Source organism: Phyllopteryx taeniolatus, chromosome 11, assembly GCF_024500385.1.
Source record: "Phyllopteryx taeniolatus isolate TA_2022b chromosome 11, UOR_Ptae_1.2, whole genome shotgun sequence".
NCBI classification, from domain to species: domain Eukaryota; kingdom Metazoa; phylum Chordata; class Actinopteri; order Syngnathiformes; family Syngnathidae; genus Phyllopteryx; species Phyllopteryx taeniolatus.
In genome coordinates this window covers 25,688,023-25,704,809 of record NC_084512.1, presented here as the reverse complement: position 1 = coordinate 25,704,809, position 16,787 = coordinate 25,688,023, and the positions used below count along the sequence as shown (strand labels likewise).

The 16,787-nt window shown below is 42.3% G+C and overlaps 1 protein-coding gene across 12 annotated transcripts in view; it reads right to left on the bottom strand.

Moving 5' to 3' along the window:
• wdpcp (WD repeat containing planar cell polarity effector) overlaps positions 1–16,787 on the bottom strand; it is a 75,561-nt gene that overhangs the window by 10,155 nt on the left and 48,619 nt on the right. For 9 of the 12 annotated variants that reach the window (XM_061789766.1, XM_061789774.1, XM_061789768.1 and 6 more), the window contains 3 exons: positions 7,227–7,359; positions 3,578–3,678; positions 163–194 (listed from right to left, as the gene is read on the bottom strand). In XM_061789766.1, coding sequence (XP_061645750.1) covers positions 163–194; positions 3,578–3,678; positions 7,227–7,359 — 266 coding nt within the window. Of the gene's footprint in view, positions 1–162; positions 195–3,575; positions 3,679–7,226; positions 7,360–16,787 lie in introns of those variants that run through there. The other 3 variants (XM_061789775.1, XM_061789777.1, XM_061789778.1) reach the window with 2 other exon arrangements.

Below are 16,787 nucleotides of genomic sequence, written 5' to 3'. Positions count from 1 at the left end.
TTGCCCGACTGCGAATATGCACTCTACTACTCTACTCTACTGTACAATATATAATTTTATTTGTATTAATTAATTTATACATTTTACACAGAAATCGCACAAAAAAAGAAAGAATAACAATAAAAATAAGAATAACAATAAAAATAAAACCAAATAACTCACATTGAGGCGACCTTGTTCATCTTCCTTGCTTCCTGCAGAAGAAGAAAGAGAACATTTACACTTTATAATCACAAATTTATATGCACATACACACACATACAATGTGTCTCGTCTGTTAATTGAACATGTCGCGCGGGCTGGTGTTTAACTTGTTGTCACTCACGGTGAGCTCTCTGGCTGCAAGCGTTGTACGTTAATAAGCTTGTGATTGACATTAACACCCTTATGCAGCTATTTAAAACAATGTGACGCAAATCGCCTCCATTAGCCTACAGTCTGGATTATCAAACGGCAGCGTGACAATTCCCCATCAGTCCGGGAATTGGAATCATTTGATATGTTGAAGTGGGACGAAAAAAAAGCTTGCAACGTCGTGAAGCGAGGTAAAACCGCTAAAGTCTTCAAAGCAATCCCTTTACTTTGAAGTCAGAATCATTCATAGTTTAATCGATAATATAAGCACTGAATTTGAAATTCCATATAGCTGTTTGATAGATTCCTTAACCGAGCTGTGGCTACTTGGTTCATTAGACCAAAGTACTAGCGATCAAGTTTCCTCTTCAGCGAATTGCGCGTTGTCGCTCATCTCGCTCACCAATCCGAAAATGGAGGAGGTGCGGTCAAAGTGAAGGACAGTCACAAGAGGGAATGCAGATACTCGGTTCATTAAAACAAAAGTCGTATTTCCTCTTCAGCATATTATGGGTCATCGCTTGCCTCTCGCAAGCCTAAGTGTATCGAGGAAGTGCGGTCGAAAGTGGAAAGAAGCATTTTGAAGAACAGTTGCAGCGATCACAAATGGAGATACTCGTTTAAAAACAACAACAAATGTTTCACATTTACTGTTTACGTTAGATTTTACGTTTTCGCGCAGGACAATTATTGTAATGTACACGTCAGGTGATCAGATGACAACATTCCACAAGGAATGCGGCTCGACAGGTTAACTCGCTGCTCCCGTTTATTCTTATTTATATTCCTGCGACTCTTTCACCTGCAAAGGTTAAGCTGCAGCCCGAGATAAGGCGTGTGCGCGAGACACAACACACAAATAGCAGTGCGTGACAGGCAGACACACACGCACGCATGCGTACACAAACACAAGCTGGTATCGGTGTTCTGGCGGCGGGGTTTGTCCCTGACTGGATTGTCTGTCAGCGCTGAACAACAAAAAAAAAAGAATCAAAGTTCCTAAAGTCAAGCGAGAGAGAGGACGAAATGGGACCGGGACTTTGAAAGGAAGAGACGAACTAAACAGCTACTCGAAAAAACTGCAGTCGTTTTGTTTACACCGAAACTTGACCTTGCGGCCATCGTGAGCGACGTCGTGCACGCCCTCAAACTGGTCAGCGAAGACTTCGGTCATGCGACTTTCTTCGCACGAAATGTAGACTGTGCAACGAGACGGTATACAACTCTGGAGCTCCTGTTTGCCAAATGCTAATGGGAAGGGAGCTCTTCTTGCATACTTTAATGAGAAAATAATATTTAATGATCTCTCAAGTATGATCTAATGGTCTATGGCACACTGACTGTGGTCCGTGGACAATGACCTATTTACTCTGGTCTGCAGAATATGGTCTGTGGACTACGATCTGTGGAATATAGTTTACGGACTACGTTCTACGATCTGTGGCAGATTGACTGTGGTTAAATCGTCCAAGAACTACGCACGATGGACTGTGGATTATGGCCGACGGGCACTGGTTCTAATTGGAGATTCGAGTGAGAAACAGACTTTACGTTGACATCACTAACAAACAAAAAAAAAAAGCTGCTCCGCGAATGTAGTTGAGAGCGACGGAGGCCGGCAGCCATCAAAGAAATGTTGGGTCACATCCCAGATTCCCGCTCATTCTCACTCCACAAGGATCTGGATTTCAGGATTTGGGAGTGTTTGAGGTGGGAGCGCGGGAAAGGCTGACGAGCCTCCGGACCGCCATTGTGCTCGCCGCACATGGAGCCAAAACGCTCCGAAAGCTAAGCTGTCGCCTGCTTCGTATGAGAAACAAAGAAACTGAGCGCACATTACAATGGCGGAATGCTACAAGAGGAGGGGGTTGATTGAACAATTTATATATATATTTTTTTTAAAGGCAAAGACTTTTTTTTTTTTTTTAGCATTGCTCTCTTCGGGATGTGATTTTCTTGGCCTCAGTCAGCAGGCGAAGACTTGGGGCTGCGTGTTGCTAACATGCTTTCTTTATAGCGAGAGAGAGAGAGAGAGAGAGAAAAAAAAAAGAAGAGCTTAGCACCGAGCAGCTCTGCCAGTCTGGACTCAAATTGGCCGATAGGAAGGGATTTTGGACGGGCTTAGAGGAAGGCCGGCCGGACGGAGTCATCAGTCAAAGAGCCGCGAAAAGCCTCGGGAGCACATAAAGAACACAAATCCCATATAAACACTCCAGCAGGATAGTTGTCCCAATTTCACAATAGAGCCACGGATGCTTATATTTGTGTGTTTAGTCACACTCTTCATTCACACGGCGTTGCATGAAACCATCACTGGGGTTTCGTCAGGCGTTCCAAATGCTGGCGTTTTGAAAGCACTTTGGGTGTGCAAGTGCCAGAACCCAAATGGCTTTGACATTTCAAACGTCACCAGAGAGACGGCGACGTTTGCTTTCATGTGCATCATAATGCACACAATGATGAAGCGCAAAATGTAACAGACAAAAACAGCAGCCGCCCGCGAGGAGGCTCCTTGTCAACAAAAGGAGAGAAATTATGGCGTGCAATGCGACATAAAAACAGACATTTGACATCTTCACTATAATACAATGTAGGGCGATAGAGGTGGATGGCTTTCATATGGTCTATGGACTATGAAATATGGATGATGTAATCAAATGGACAATAGCTATGGTCTACCAACAACGGTCAATGCAGTGCGCTCAAGAAGAAGAAGAAGAAGAATCACCTTTATTGCACACAAAATTGGTTCTCTGCATTTGACGTTTTTGGACGAAGCTCTAAGGCCTCTGGTTTATGGTCTACGGACTATGGTCTATGGTCAACACACTACGATCTATGGACTATGGTCTACGGCCTCCAGATTATAGTGCATTGGCTCGGATCTATTGATTAACATCTGTGGAATATGATATATGGGCTATTGGTCTATGGTCAGTGGTCTACGAACTATGCTCTAGAGTCCTTGATAAATGTTCTTGGACTAAGATCTAAGTACCATGGCTTATAGTCTCCACATTTCGGTTTATGGACTACACACCACAGTTTATGGACTGTGGCCAATGTACAGCGCCAGAGGTCGTGGACTCCATGCAACACAGACGTAAAGCGGTTCTCATTAGAAATGGAATGTACGGTGTTCCCAATGCATTAGCATGTATGGAAATAAAAGTTATTGTAAACTGCCTTTGTATATGAGACGATGGACAGACGTGTAACTCACGGTGTTAGTTTGGGAGTGTTTGAGTGTGATGAGCCTGTTGTTCTTTGGCTCTTGTCCGTCAGGCTGTAAGCGTCCACACCGTTCCTTTCTCTTACAGCATTCTAAAAACATTCAAAAGTTACAATACAGTATACATGTACAGTGCAGGGAAAAAAGGTATATGCTCCCGTTTCTGATTGCTGATTTTAGAAATGATTTTGAACATTTATTCATTTTGAACGTTGATTTCTAACATGCACTTCCAAAAAAAAAAAAAAAAAAAAAAAAAAAAAAGAAGAAACATTTACAATACAGTGGCACCTTGGTTTTTGTGATTAATCTGTTCCAAATTGCATGAATTGCATGAAAACTAAAGCAATATTTCGCAAAGGAAATAATGCAAATTCAATTATTTAAATACGAAAAAGTCACAAGAGGGAATGCAGATACTGGGTTCATTAAAACAAAAGTGTGGTTAATCACATGATTCAAGAAAGGGGGCAATTACTTTTTCCACACAGGGCAACATAGGTTTGGACCCCCCCATCCCCTTAATAAATAAAATCATCATTGACACATTGCATTTTGTCTTGATTTGTGCTGTCTTTGTGGGATATTAAAATAGGTTTGATGGTCTGAAACATTTTTGTGATAAATATGCAAAAAAAAAAAAAAGTATACTTGCCATTTTACGACTCACAAACAAACATGCAAACACACACGCGTTCTAACGTTCCTCCTCATCCGTGTTGCAGACCGTTAGCATCACACGTTGTCTTCACAAAAAAAGCTTGACAACTATTGACATTAAATGACAGCAATTAGCATGACGTGTACTCGTACACACCATTGAAATGTCATCATATTTCATGATCGTTTTTGTTTTCCGAATGGCAGTGCAGGTTCAGCTTTTTTGAAAATTATTATTATTTTTATTTAAAAGATTTCACGGCGTGACAACAACACGGCGTCGAAGTCCTTGTCAAACCAGCGACGGAGGTTGTGCAAAAGAGCAAGTGGGAACGCGAAACTAACAGCTGTTCTTTGGGGGACACGCTGGAGCTAACGAGCTTTTCGACGGCGTAGACGTGGATATCTAGATAAAGCTCTTCTTGTCCTGACGCCAGCGCAAATGCCCGGGGGCCGCGTGGCAACTTCTTACGCAGGAGCGGCGTCAAAGCCACTTGGCTGGCGCTCTTGGCAAAAAAAAAAAAAAAGAGAGACCTAGAAGAAAAAGTGATAGCGTGAAAGAGAGAACGCTTCGCTTCCCACTTCTGGTGATGCTCACAATGGCGTATCTGTGCCCATCGCTACTTGTCAGCCAGCAGCCTTCTGAAAGGACCGTCGCTAAGCTGCGCTGCGATTCTTCCATTGTGCGTTTTGAGTGCGCGACTTACAAAAAGGACGAGCGTGAATGCGAGAAGACGTGCGCAAAAAAAAAAAAAAACAACAACAAAAAAAACATCCGTCGGCTCCAACACGCAAACTCGGTGCGCCGCAAAGTTGTTCAAAGCATCAAAAGAAGACTTGAGTTTCAGATGGAAAAGCTGATTTGTTCCTGAAAGTCAAATGAATTCATCTGTGGAGGTAAAATCAGATTATTGTCAGAAATTCGATGAAAAATCAAGCATAAAATAATCATTGAGCCTTCATTTCCTTCACAGGATTGATAGTGTATCTAATTGGACTGCGATATATGGACTATGTTCTACGGTCTGTGAACTGGGTCTCTTGGCAAATGGTCCAATGACCATGGTTTATGGAATATGGTCAGTGGACTATGGTTTATGGTCTAATGGGGTATGGACTATGGTCTATGGGCTATTGTAGAAAGACTGTGGTGCATGGACTACATACTTTGGTCAATTGGTCTACATTGAATAGACGACTGGACTACTGAGGATCTACGATCTGTGTACTATGATTTACAGTCTATGGATTACGGCAAATCCTCTAGCAACACAATCCACAAACATGAGTACACTGACAAGGCTACAGTGGATTTCAAAGCAGCTTTTTAAACCCAAATAAAGCTTTTTGTGAAGAACGCCTCAAATTTGATTTGTGTGGTGTAGCGTTATTCTATTGTGCTGTTACGTAGTCCTGTGGTGTGCGTATACCTGTATACTGTGAAAATCAATAAAAACAATTGGATTGTTATTAAAGAATCCCTGAGCACATAGTGTTGAATATATTTAATATGGTGCGCGTTTGTTGAGTTTAGTATGCCTTGAAAAGCTGCGTGTTTGCCTTCAACGGCAAGAGTGTGTTCTGTTAAAGGTCGCCTACTATTTGCTGAGGAGAAGATCAGGATGTTGTCTCAGAGGGAACGCAGTAGCTAATCACAATAAACACACTAAGCAGACTCGTAACCAGCACTAACTGTAATACTGCGTGCATCGTGCAGTAGTTCACATCACACAACACACACCCACTACTTACTCACAAGAGGCATTCCGGCCTCCATTTTGTGCCTGGAGCAGCTGCATGGTGTGGACTAGGAACATTTGAGCAATGCAACACAGAGACCACCTACCATGGAGAGTAGGCCACACTCCAAGACCACAGTCTAGAAACCATATCTTATTGGCCATAGAATAGTGCATCGACCATAATCCATAGATCAAAATGAATAGACCGCGGTCCCTACACTGAAGTCCATAGTCCGTTGTCTATAAACCATTGGACAATATCCATAGAATGTAGTTCAGAGACCAACGTCCTTTGGCGATAGTGAATAGTCCACAGGTCAAAAAAGATCATTCGTAGAAAATTCTCCATATACCCTTACACAGTAAACACAGTCTGGAGACCATAATCTATAGACTGTAGGCCATAGGCCAGAGTCCATTATAATCTATAAACCGTAGATAATAGTGCATAGTCCATACTCCATAGAATGTTGTCCATAGAACAGTCCATAGACCATCGGTAATAGAGATCCTAGTACATACCATAGACCGTTGTCAATGGAGCTTAGGCCTCAGACCATAGAGAATATAGACCTTAATACATAGACTGTAGTCCATGAACTGCTGTCCATGGTCCACAGGTCACCCACCATACACTGTTAATCCAAAGAATGTTCCCCATCCACTCCCCATTGTCTTTAATGTGCACATTTCCCAATACATTGGGCCAACTTTTCTTGCTTCCTCCTCGCTGCCTTGTGCAGTGCAGCGTTGTGTGTCCGAGGCTAGGCTGAGCTGCGGGTGATGCCGACAAATCACCGAGGAGACAATTAAGAGGCTTACGAGGACGACCACGAGGGCGCGTGTTGCGCATCTCGTTAGGGACCGGTTTTCATTGGCCGAGCAGCACGCGGCCGTAGGCGCACGACCTTACGCCGCCGAGTTAAACACCCCGAGACGACGCACTCTTCTTCTTCTGAAGGACTCATCGGATATGTTCATCGCGTGTGTTGTGTTACTAAGATGACATAGAAATGCTGTTTATTGTATTTGAGGCATTATTAAGACCACTGAACACTATTTAAGGTATAAGTGCCATTTTTGATGCTCAATTATTTGACCAATAAAAGCAGGTTTAATTTTTTTAATTGTCCAACATGAGAGTAACAGCTTGTGGACGTAATTGTCATCTTTAAATGTCTGAGGGGCCTTTGAAGTTGTGTGACTTACTTTAAAATGTAAAAAAAAAAAAAACTCACCTTCAACGTCTTTCCGGTTAATCACGGCGGTTATTTCCTGCCCGTCGTGCGACTCCGCCACTTGGTGGGCCTTCCTCTTGGCCACCGCCGCCAGCACCAGCTCGCCCTTATCGCCGGCCACGTAATGGAGGTCCTTTGAAGGTACAGCGAGAGAGAAAGACGCGTTAATCTAAAATGAATCTGGGCCACGCTGACAATACTTCTCTTTTTGGGGAGGAGGCACGGCAAAGAGGGTGAAAGGAGGAGGAAACAGATGAAATGGAAAAATGAAATGTTTGAAGGCCAACATCAGAAGCCTGGATGAAATGTCGCTTTTCCTGACGAAAACTTTGAAATCAGCCTGCTTGTGTGGTTTTGAACTATGGCGGGATGTTATCTGTCACATGTAGAAAGCGGGAGAGGAGTTTCACACAGAAACACATATTAGCACAACAGCTAATATTGGAAAGGAGCGTGGCCGTCTTTGAGCCCAAAACAGCCGTGAAGTGCTAAACCAAGCCAGCGGGAGGCTGATTATTTTCAGTGACCCTAAATTTGCCTTTGAGGACCTCAAGATGCGCCTCAAAATAAGACAAGTAGACATTGTTACATTTATTTCTCAGGAATAATGTTCCTTTACAGCGGGGTATCTGCAAGTTTAATGAATCCAAACTTAAGACATTCAAGACCTTTTTAGGGTCACTTCTATCCCTTTTAATGATAAATAAATAGTACTCAATAAAACATTCAGTATTGACATAAAGAAAGAAAGCAGGAACGTAACAAATTTAACGAATTTAACAGTTTTGGACACATTTTTTGCTTCAATTAAATGGACATCGTGCTCCTCCTTCTGCTATGGCCACCTTGTGGCAGTATAATACAGACATACAGAAATTCATGGAGATGGAGGATACGCCACAACGCAGCAGTAATTCATAGTAAGTAAGTAAGTTATTTTTCACAGAGGATAAAGTATATCCAGTAAGGTCAAAACTAGTACGATACATTTGCATGGTACGGCTCAGTTGTATGTAACTTCAAAGTACAATACATTGTGTTTGTTGTATAATTTTTATTAAACATTTATATAGGTACAGTTTTTTTTCTGTATTTAGGCACAGTATTAATGTTAATGTGGCTTACAATATTATTAATTATACTTTTGGGAGAAAAAAAAAAAAAAAACCTGCCTCGTTTTCAGAGAGCCAAGTATTTTTTTAAGGTGTACTTGGTATAAAAGGTTTGAGAACCACTGGCCAAAGTGGAATGAATTAAGCCATGATGGAACTTTCCAACAAAAAGGAAAAGACAATCGAAACCCCACCAAAGTGACTTGGTGTGAGTGTGAATCACATCCGGGCCCCCACAGAGGGGCTCCCGGGCCGGGTGCGGGGCCCTGGGGCCCATCAAAGGCTGCGGCATGTTGAGGAGAGCCTTTCCGCATCAGCGACATCACACGACCACACCGCGGCGACTCAACTCGGGGCTCGCCGCGGATAACCCTCAGCTGGCTCAAGGCGGCGTCCAGCTGGGCCTGCACTCTGCCCTAATGCCCCCATATTGGAGGGCCGGCTTTTGTACCCCCACAGGGGTGAGAAGACAAGGTGGAGGAGGAGGAGGAGGAGGAGGAGGAGGAGAGCTGCTGCTTACCACAAGAGATGAGGCGCAAAGGGGAACGTAGGCCGGAAAGGGCAAGAGGGGGGTGAGTGGACGGCAATGAGAGAAAATGGAAGCGTATGAATGGGAACAGATTGGGTAATTATGGTGCGGCGTCTGCCCTCTGTGGCGGCCAGTTAGGGAGGAAATGTGAAAATGGACGACAACAAAATGGCCTCAAAAGAAGCTCAAGGAGGCGGCGGAGAGCACGAGGACGCCGCCCCTCAATTAGACGTGAACCAGCATGACTAATTGATAATAGGAAGTTATTCGGTTGACGATAAGATCACAATACGATGAACCTCCGTTTATCGCAATCATTTCAAAATGTTTGCCACCTTTGAAGGTGACCTATAGCCTGGACAACTGAACTGACAAAACAAAGTCAAATCTTTTGGGGGGAAAAATAAAATGCATACAATAACCGGGTGGCATAAAAATGCACACCCTCAAGCTAATACTTTGTTGCAGCACCTTTGGATTTCAGTTTTTTTTTTTTTTTTTTTGGGGGGGGGGGTAGCTGTCTCTCAATGTGTGATTTCAAGTGTGTTTTTTTTTGTCTTTGTAAGAGAAGGCTTCCATCTTGCCACCCTAACTCATAGCAAGACGATGGTAGATTGTTGTCACGTGTACTAAACAGACAGTACTTGCCAGAAATTCCTGCAAGTCCGTCAATGTTGCTATCAGCCTCCCTGACCGTTTTTTCTTCTCGTCGTTTTCTCAATTTTGGAGTGAGACCCAGTTCTAGATAACGTCACTGTTGTGCCATATTTTCCTCACTTGATGTTGACTGTCTTCACTGTGTTCCATAGTGTAGTTAATGCTTTTCCTTACTGGTACCTTTGAACAATGATATCCCTCTCATGCTGTGGAAGCTCTCCGCAGACCATGATTTGTACTGTAATTACAACTATGTCAGAAAAAGCCTACTAGAACATCTGAACATTATTGGAATTAATCAGAGGCACTTTAAATGGTGGCTGGTAGGTGACTCCAATTTAAGTTTGAGTTTGAACATGATTGGCTCATTTTAAACACAGCTACATCCTCAGTTATAGGTCACCTTAACAACAGGGGTGTGTAGACCTTTTATGTCTACTGTGATAAAAAAAAACATGTTTATTAATAGTTTTGGTCAGGATATCGTAATGTATCATCAAAATACTGCATTGATACATCAGCACCAAACATCAATATTTTCGCAATATTGTGATGAAAATCTGCAACCTGTATCTCACTCACGTTCTGTCAACATGCATGTCTAAACATGAACATGTTTTATTGGTAGTCTTAGGTAGGATATCGCTGTATCGTCTCGATACAGTATCGATAGATCACCAAATATTGATATTTTTGCTGTCTGATTAAGTAGGTGAATTTTTAATCTCCCTCACGTACAAAAACACCTTGTATTACCTTATATTAGTAGTCTTGGGCAGCGTGTTGAGATCACAATGTATAAACACGATACAATATCAATACACTAGCATCACATATTGATACTTTTGCAAAATCTGATAAAAAAAAAAATAACAAATAAAGTCTCCCTGATGTAGTGTTAACACTGCAGATCTAAACTTAAATGTCATTATCCCAATGGCGTAATTGCCCAAGTCATTTGTAACGTAACGTAACGTTACAATATCAATAAAACGTTTAAAAAATGGTGCTTTTTAAAAATTGTGTTTTTTCTTCTTCATGTCTGTATCTAGGCCATGGCAACGGTCGAATCGAGAAAACTGGAATCGAGAAAACTGGACTCTTCTTGTTTGTTGAATTTGTTGTGGTTTTTTTCATTGTTTTCCAAAAACGTTACAAAATGACTTTGGCAATTATTTTGCTCTCTGATGAAGTATGTGAATCTTTAATCTCCCTCATGTATAAAATCTTGTTTTATTAGCATTTTTAGATGGGAAATCATAGCAAAGTGTGTGTGTGTGTGTGTGTGTGCGTGCGTGCATGTGCACAGCGAGGAAGCGATATTGCATGACATACCCAACAGGACAATATGAACATTTGAACGAGGGGCGCTTTATTCCAGCTTAGCGCCTCATAAAGCCGTCTGGATGGTGCAGGAGAGCGAGCGAGCAAAAGGGAAGAAAACAATGAACAAACGTGAACTGAGGAAAAAGAGGGGGAGAGAGAGAGAGCGAGGAGAGAAGCGCATCAAGGCGACTAAGCGGGGATAACAGTAATACTGCGCATAAAACCATCAGATATTACACCTCTTATTTCCCGCCGTTCAAACGCAACACTAATCTTATTTATACAAGAGCTTTAGGGGTTGCGCCGCGCCAGCTAACAGCGGCGCTGATAAAGAGGCCCGTGTTTTAGCGGGCCCATTTTTTTTCAGCGAAGGGAGGGGTGACGGGAGGTTGGAGCCTAAGAGCCCAATATTGACTGATATTTGGGTGACGTCCAAATAAATGACGGATTAGTTTAACTGGCGGACATTAACGGGCCGTGCGTCGCTGTCAAACAGGATAAAAAATGACGATTGCTCCCTTTATGGGATTTAAGCCGCACTTACGCATCGCAACGCTATCGCTTTTATTACCGCCGCCGAGGAGGTCATGTTGGTATGTCATGATCTGGATGAACAGAAACAGGTGGGTAGTTTTTTTAGGACACTTAGTTTCTCTGTGAATCTTGAAGACTAAATTCACACGAGTGCAGGAGGCGCATTGGTTTGTACGGCCTTGGTGCAAGTCTGCCCTCTCGAGTGTCATTCGGGTTTTTATTGCCCCAATTTTCAAAAACCGCATGCCATTCTAATGTAGTTGTACATTCTGGAATTTTCCGCAAGGCTAAAAATGATTTGATATTTTAATGAAAGAAAAATACTTTTGTTTTTAAATTGTTTTGCAAATTGTTACCCATGTTCATATTATATTTAGTAAGAAATGGAAAACGAGGGTTGCAAAAAAATACAAATCAAACCAAATAGAAAAATCGATAATTTGCTATTTTTAAAAATTATAATAAATTGTTGAATATTTTTAGAAAAATGTTTTTTTTCTAAAGAATCTTCAAAATACTTTTTTTTTTTTAAATTTGCAAACAATATACCATATTTTTCAAAAATATATTGGGGTACAAAAAAATTACAATTGTAACCAGTTTTAAAAATGCTAATTACAAAGTTTTCATTATCCTAAAAATATTTTCATTTTTGGGGCTATGAGATCCTACCAAATTCAACACGCTAAAAATGTACGCGAAAGTACAACATCACGCTTGGCTTTCTAGCCACAGGTACATATAAATGTATGAATATAGTTGAGTATTATTGTAAAACACAATACTGTAATCAGTATCCAGTATACTGGGCGTTGCTTATGCTTGGTGCCAGGAAATGAAGCAATTTTTGGGGGTGGGGGTGTCATAATTGGCGCTGTTCTGTCATCGCCTAATTAGCCTCTTATAATGATAAAATAAGCAATTAGGTCATTCGTCAAGTTTTTTTTCTTCTCGCTGTCTTCGCAGCTCGTTAGCGCGTGATACCCGCATGTTAATTAAATCAAAAACTGCGTGATAGCACAATCTGATGCCAGCTCATTTGCCCCACCCCGAGCGCTGTGTTTCCACATGGTAAAAACGGTCTTTAGCAGTTATCCTCCGCCGCAATCTTGACACCAGGGATGGCTGGATGATGGGGAAGTATCACACGTTCTCGCCATTAAGCTCTCTGTTGTCTCTCGGATGACTAATTAGCATTCATGAAAGTCCTTAACGTCTATCTGATACAAGTGCTAGTCAAACACAAGACTAACAGGTGTGCACATGTGTGAGTGCGGACGCGCACACTCATGTCCAGGGATTAAGCCTGCGTTAATTAGTGCAAGTGATAAAATACACTTACTACACATTTCCATACTTAAGCGTTTGGTGAGAGTCCGGCGCTACTCGTTAGCTAAAGATGAAAGAGAAGTCCATAGTAAAACATTTTTTTAGCATATTTAATCCCGCTAAAAACTGAACAAATTTTAAGAGTTGTGGTCGCTTATTTTAAAACGTGTAAATCTGTATAGTGGTTGAATGAATGTCTTAAACCCCATGATTGTGACAGTATTGGATTGTCAAGCAAGGAGCTATTCAATGAGAGTTTTGTTCTCTTACGCAAATTTGGGTGTGGGGGGGAGGGGGAGGGGGGGGGGGGGGGGGGTTCCAAAGAGCTTGTTAACATGAGAATTTAGTTGGATTTTATGCAAAAATATATCAGTGTGGGGGGAAAAAATACAGTAGTTGGGTTTAGCCTGCCTCACAGTCATCATGATGTTGTATCTATATTCATAAATTTATATGTACCTGTGGCTAGAAAGCTAAGCGTGGAGAGTCTCTGTTGCCAAAATACACAGGTGCAATGGGGCCATCAATCATTGCCAACAGCCGTTCAAACTGTCCACACTCTCTCCTTTATTGTTGCCAGTTTCCTCTCTTTGTGGAAATCCACTGCTTCTTTGACAATTGCGCCATGTTTTTGTGGTTCAATTTATATATATATATATATATATATATATAAAAAAAAGTACAGTACAGTATGATATAGTATGTGGAGCCTCAAAACCCGATAAAGGGTCAGTTTTTCTGCTACAGTGTGTCAGTAGATGTGCGGTGTTCAATCGCTTGGTGTACGGTCGCAAACTGTTTTTTGGGGACGGTCCGCTTCAGTCGCGTTCTATTTTTCTGTGCAGCTTTTTTTTGTCTGTTGCGCTAACTTATCAAAACAAGTATTGTATATAATTGAGGGGAACAAATGAGCTGGCATCAGATTGTGCTACCATGCATTTTTGGGATTTAATTAACAAGCGGGTATCAAGCTCTAACGAGCTGGTAAGAGAGCGAGGGGAACTTGAGGAATGACCTAATTGCTTATTTTATCATGATCAAAGTCATTATCAAAAGCTAATTAAGGAGCGACAGAACAGCGCCAATTATGCCCCCCCCCGTCACCCCCCACCCCAATATTGCAAATGACTGTAACCAAAAAAAATAAAAAAGGTACCTCACCGCGGCCTCTACCCAAACACCCCCGATACACTTCTGACCCCACCTCCGCCGTCCTCCTCCCCTTCAATTTGGGCTGACATTGAAGTGTTCTACTTGAACAAAAGCGTTCTTCTTTTGGAGAGGAGCTCTATTGTTAGCGGGGTAACAATAGTGCCTGGGGAGGGGGTGGCGGTGGGGCAGGGTGAGTATCACGCTGGGTCATCTGGGTGGAGTGTGTGTACATTTTAGCTAGTCGACCATGCGTTATTGAGTTGCGCGGGCAAGTTAGAAGTCGGAAAGAGTTGGGTGAGGATGGAGTGTTTTAACCCCCCCCCCCCCCCCCCCCCCCCCCCCCGCAACAGCCCAGCCTGGCCCAGCCCAGCCCAGCGGCAGGTTAAAGCAACATAACAGCCTAATTAGAGGTGAAGGTAAAATGTCACTGTTGGCTTTTGCTGCACGCTTGATCACTGAGGCAAAAAACAATGCTAACAATGCTCAACTTTCGAAGGCCATTTCCGTCGAGGTTAACGCCGCTTCACCACGATAGAGACTCCATCACCGTGCAGTATGTTAAGAATAAAGCAACGTTTTTAAAAAGCAAGCTTATAATAGCTTCTATTTGAACAATGGGAACTCTGGATGTACACCTACAAATCAAAACATCCCCCAAATTTGATCAATGTTGTTATTTCTGAACAGAAAGTGAAGAAAACGGAGCAGGCGGTTCAAAATAACTGACTTGACCCGACTTGCGAGCGCAGACTTGCGATACGAGCGCTGTATCGTGGCAGCGAACTCAACTCACTACACAATCAGCAGCATTTTGGCAAACCGTGAGCAATTCATTCAAAAAGTCTTCAAAGCCATTTAAGGGCACTCCCCGCTGAAGTTTACTGTCAAACTAAACCTCAAACAAAGAGAATTACATCTTATGTATTTAAAATCACATCGCTTATCTTTCAGGCCGCTAGCTTAATGCTAATGCTAAATAGCACCTATGTCGCGGTGCTATCACCCTTTAAGTCACGGACTGAACACAAGCGGTGCAGCAACACAGGTAGACAACATTATAACACTACTCGTAGTCATATATTCTTTATCCTCTGCAAAGAATGAGTAATATTTGTGCCGTACTGACAAGCTGAGAGGAGTAGCTATGTTTCAATGAACAGCATTTCCGTCTGACAGTCTTATACTGCCCCGTAGCAGACCGAGGCGGGTATACCAGAAAGAGCAGTAAAATGGTCGATTGATGCAGTGTTCATTTAATTCAATTATGTCATCACTGTATGTTTTAATAAAGTACAATATTTCCTACGTTTCTGACTTGCTCATATTACTTTCTATCTGTACCATCTACTACCCCCCTTTCCTCTGTACTTTCGCAACACCCCCACCCACCCCCGTCACTTCGCCCTTTCAAGGTCCGCAGCCTGGGCTCCACCATTTCACCGCGACTCAGGCTGCGTATTAGTGTTTCAGAGCAAAAGGGGGGCCCCGGCTGGATTAAAAAAAAAAAAAGAAGGGGGTCCGCCGCATGGAGGAGCATTTCAGCGTGGAGTGCAAGAAAGAGGGCGAGCCCGGGGCCGCTGAAAAGGCGTCCGTCACACCTGCTCCCCCGACACTTGAATGGGTTACAAGTCAAATGCAAATGACGAGTAACGAGGCCACCGGCGTGAATGGAGCGCCGAACGAGAGCGAGAGAGGTCGCACAATGCCGGCGGAGCCTCTTGAACTTCATGTGAAACTCAGGTGGCGGCGCACCTTTATTGTAGGCCATTTTGGGTTTGCCGCTTCACGAGTGCGCGGCACGACAATGAGAAGGAACAGGTCCGAAAGGCGTCATTAGCTTACGTTATTGTGTCACTGATCTGGATTGGATCACTTTATGCAGGCAGCTGCTGCCATTCACAAGATTTTTTTTTTTTTGGGGGGGGGGGGGGGGGTGGTCATAATTAACGGATTTCCAGAAATAGTGGTTACTCAGCTGCGGTAGGGGAAGTGTCTATTAGGTGGGAAGCCTTCAATAGTTTTGTCTTATTACAATTTATATCAAGTGAAAGTAAAGAGTTCAAATGCAAACGCCCATAAGTGCCATTTACTCAAATGGTATTAATTGAAATTAAAATGATTAGCTTTAACCTGGAACCGAGAAAAACAAACAAAATGTGTTTTTTTAATTTTGCTAAATAAAAATGACTACAGTCCTGTTTATTTCGGGGGACATGTTCCTTCAATATGAGAAAATCCGTGCTTTCTTAAATTATTATCATTATTATTTTTGTTTTGTTTTTAGAGTTTTACCCCTCCCACACGCTTTAAACACATTTAAACTTGTCCACACATATTGTGGTCAACAAAAGAGTGTTGTTGCCTGCATACCATTGAGTCGTTCACTCATAAGGCCCCTCTTCCCGTTAAATGAGGCGATCTTTGAGGGGGTGTCAGGACATTGTAGACGACGGCGATGCCTCTGTTTAGAGATGGCATTTCTAGTTCGACATCTTTCGCACCTCTTTCAAATCAGCGGTCATGTTTTTAACGGTTCCCAAGTGGCGACGTCCAGGTACACGCCAGCGTTCTCGCACTTCCCGTGCATTTTTTTTTTTTTTTTTGCAAACAAAATGACCATAAAACAACTTGTCTCATAAAGCAAAATACAGTGGTACATTGGCTTACAAGTGTCCCAACTGACAAGTTTTTCAAGTTACAAAGAAGAAAAGACAGAAAAGAAGCTTATAAAATACCGCCGTTAAAGTGAGCAATTAATGTACCAAAATTTGAGGAAAATTGCAATGTTTTTTGGGGGGCTGAAATATATTAATGGCATTTCAATTCATTTCATTGGGGAACATTTATTTGATATGCAAATAAACTTTAGTTACGAGTTTCTTCACAGAATGAATTCAATTCGTAAGACAAGGTTTTTTTTTG